This window comes from Sceloporus undulatus, unplaced genomic scaffold (assembly GCF_019175285.1).
Source record: "Sceloporus undulatus isolate JIND9_A2432 ecotype Alabama unplaced genomic scaffold, SceUnd_v1.1 scaffold_6559, whole genome shotgun sequence".
NCBI classification, from domain to species: Eukaryota; Metazoa; Chordata; class Lepidosauria; order Squamata; family Phrynosomatidae; genus Sceloporus; species Sceloporus undulatus.
In genome coordinates, this window is record NW_024809478.1 from 1 (window position 1) to 3120 (window position 3120).

Genomic DNA, 3120 nt, shown 5'->3' on the forward strand with positions numbered 1-3120 from the left:
TTTATTAAAATGTGCTATATGTTTGAGTTATGGGCTATCACTAAGTACAACAAAATGTATAGGATTGCACTGTTTATAATTGTTCTGTTAAGCTTTCTAGATAGCCCAAAATTATTCCAATTTCATTTTGAAATATTCCTTCATAGCTAGCCATGTTCACAACTAAGTTGGTTTAAGCCAGCTGATAATGTTACCAAAGGCCTTTCTTTATACCAGGTCATGCTCACTGCATTTCTCTTTTGGAAATTTCTGCCATAGAACAATTTATCTTAAGCCAAAGCACTTAACTTGTGTGATTCAAATAAGTACACAGAGATATAATGTGGTACAATGGATAGAGTTGAGTTCAAATCCCTGCTTGGCCATGAAGTTCACTGTAAGATCTTGGCACTCTCTTGCTTTCTCTATAACATATCCTCAGTGTTGCTGTGAAGATAGAATGGGGTGAGGGGTAGGAGAGAATATGCTGCACTAAGTTTCTTGGAGAAAGGGAGAAACAATAATGTAGTATCAACAAAGCTTAGATAAGAAAACTTATTTCACCCCAAATCACCACAAGTACACTTACTCATCATTTGCCTTAGACATGCAGAGAAATGAAACCACCACCATCCATAAATTCAAAGCAACAGTTAGTGGTTTGCTGGAATGCTTTCCTGCAGACTGACGCGTACACGGGCTAATAATCTCTATCCTGAACGGGCACTACATCAATTACAGATTCTTACAATTTTATAAAACTATTCCTCATAAAAGGAAAAGGCTACCCAATGGATTATGGATGCTCTCTCTATTGGAATTGGCTAAGCAAGGCATACAGGAGGGATAGAATTAGCTCCAATACACAAAAAGCAGCAATATAAGGATGCAAACCTTCTCTCAGGATTAAAGTGGCTACAACTGAAAACATTAAAATACTGTACAAAGTTTCTAAAACCTATAGAAGAGGAAAGAGCAAACCAACAACTTACCTGATTTTCTTTTATAATTTGGAACATATGTTTAATTACTTTATAAGTTTCTGTGTATGTATTGCACTTGTTTTCCTTTATGTACTATGACTCTTCCAAGCATACTCAAATCAGGAAAGTCTGCTTTCATACATGAAGGAATGTTCAATCTAGCAAAGGTCTCTTAACAGATGAGAGGAAGAAGCAATTTTCTATGATTACCCTCTTTCCAATTCCCCCTAAAATAAGGTGGCAAAAATGCCAAGAGGCAAAAATGTATTTATTTATTTATTCACTCAAATAAAAAACAAAGTGAGACACTGCCCCCCATGCATGACTCCCCTACTCCCATCTTTCAATCTCCAAAAGTTGTATGAACACATTAAGATGTCTTATGCAGAGGTAGACACCAGTAGCTCTCAAGATTCCTGGCAAAGGCCTCTCTCAACCATGCTCTCCGTCACTGCAAAGTAAGCAATCAACAATGAGATATGGACTCTTCCATATCAGCCAGAAACTTCCAATACTATGAATGTATTCAGAAGTGATATGCAATTTTTCATCTTTGCAATTTAAGCATATTGCAAGTTGAAACCTGCAAGTTGACCCTGTAGCTGAAAAATATAATTTTTGCCATGATCTACATTGTTTAAAAAAAGAACAGCAGCCTTACATAAACACACGCTAAACACAAAATCTGACTACAGTCGGGGGAGGGGGGGGGACAGAGCCCAAATGTTAGTCATCCAATCCCTGTTATAAGTTTACTTACTTCAGAAAATATCTCTGACCAGAAGGTGTCTTTGCCATTTCCCAACCAGGTGGTAAAGGGACATCATCAGGTATTTCAAAAGATGGTTGACGAAGGTGTTGAGATGGTGCACCTCCAGGAACTACACTGGAAGGGGTGAGTGCTCCTGGAGAAACTGTTCCCAGCAGTGAGGCTGGAGAAGAGTGAGCACGGACATGCTGAGGAGTTAGGGCTCCTGCTGTTCCTGCATCTGTGCTGGCCTGTAAAAAGTTAAGCAATTCCTTCAGTTCACAGCATAGCCAGATACCCATTATGTCAGCACCATGTTAAGATACACCTCATCTCATCTTGACACATCTCCCAACACAATCCTACAAGCAACAATCAATAGACACCCCAGTGCCAGTCCCTTCACTAGAAAACAGCCAAAGCTAACACTGGAATGGGTATGAGAGCAGTACCTCTCATACCCATAAAGTATAAAAGAAATAAAGTTATTTCATATATATAAGTCTATGTCTAAATATAGGCCATGACAAGATGCAGGACTGGAATTGGATTAATCTTTTCTGAGACACATCTTGCAAAAACATTTAAATTGAATGATATAAGTATGCATGTGTGTATACACTTTTAAGATTTTTCAGGTAGTTCTTATTTCCTTCAGGCATGGAGTACCTGGCTCTGTCTCCTTCTCCTTTCTCTGTTTTCCCCTTCCTTTGTCCCACATCTTTATCAAGGACTTCAGGAGACAGCTGTGAAAGCTATTTAAATAGTATTACAAAATGGGACAAATGAGGTCCACATTGCAAACAGTAATACATGTCTGGTTTTGCTAAAATGTATTCCAGATGACAAAAGATTTGATGGGGGAGGAAAAGAAAGCAAGGCGTGATTTAAAGCAGGGCAGGGCAAATCTCAGTGTTCATCAGGCTGACTTTTCTCTTATTACTGAATCTTTGAGGCAGATCATACAAATACTTCCACTTCAGAAAATAGCTAGATATGGGATCACAAATTGCCCCCCGTATAAGTTCAGAATGTCTAAACTGCCGAACCCTCCCTCCACAACAGCAAAATCTATATAAATGTTGCCTTCCTATCTTGCCTTCCAATGGAGAATCTGAAAGCACTTAAGGAATTTTTTCCCCAACATCTGCATAAAAGACATTGGAAGGATTTTTTTTTTTCCTTTCAAGGGAAGGGAAGTCAGCCACAGTTGCAAACCATATCCAATGGCTTCCTTCTGTTAAAGGAAGAAGTCCTTTCATTTTTTGGAAGAATCTTTGATCTAGAGGTCTCTTAACAGTCAAGATGGGGAAGTAATGCTGACTAATCGTTCACCCTGCAGACCCCTATGCTATCATTTGCACAGTTCTGCATAACCCTTTGAAACAAATGGGGGAATGGGGAGGGCTA

At 38.9% G+C, this 3120-nt stretch overlaps 1 protein-coding gene across 2 annotated transcripts; it reads right to left on the bottom strand.

Moving 5' to 3' along the window:
* Positions 1-17: 17 nt before the first annotated feature.
* Positions 18-2192, bottom strand: LOC121918241 (transcriptional coactivator YAP1-like). 2 transcript variants are annotated; one of them, XM_042444321.1, is made up of 2 exons: positions 1723-2192; positions 18-426 (listed from the first exon to the last, which is right to left on the bottom strand). In XM_042444321.1, exons 1-2 carry the CDS (start codon positions 2010-2012, stop codon positions 405-407), a joined length of 312 nt encoding a protein of 103 aa, XP_042300255.1. In that variant the 5' UTR covers positions 2013-2192; the 3' UTR covers positions 18-404. The 2 variants fall into 2 exon arrangements, with proteins under 2 accessions (XP_042300255.1, XP_042300256.1); XM_042444322.1 differs by lacking the exon at positions 18-426 and adding an exon at positions 1213-1413 and having other exon boundaries at positions 1723-2189.
* Positions 2193-3120: the final 928 nt, after the last annotated feature.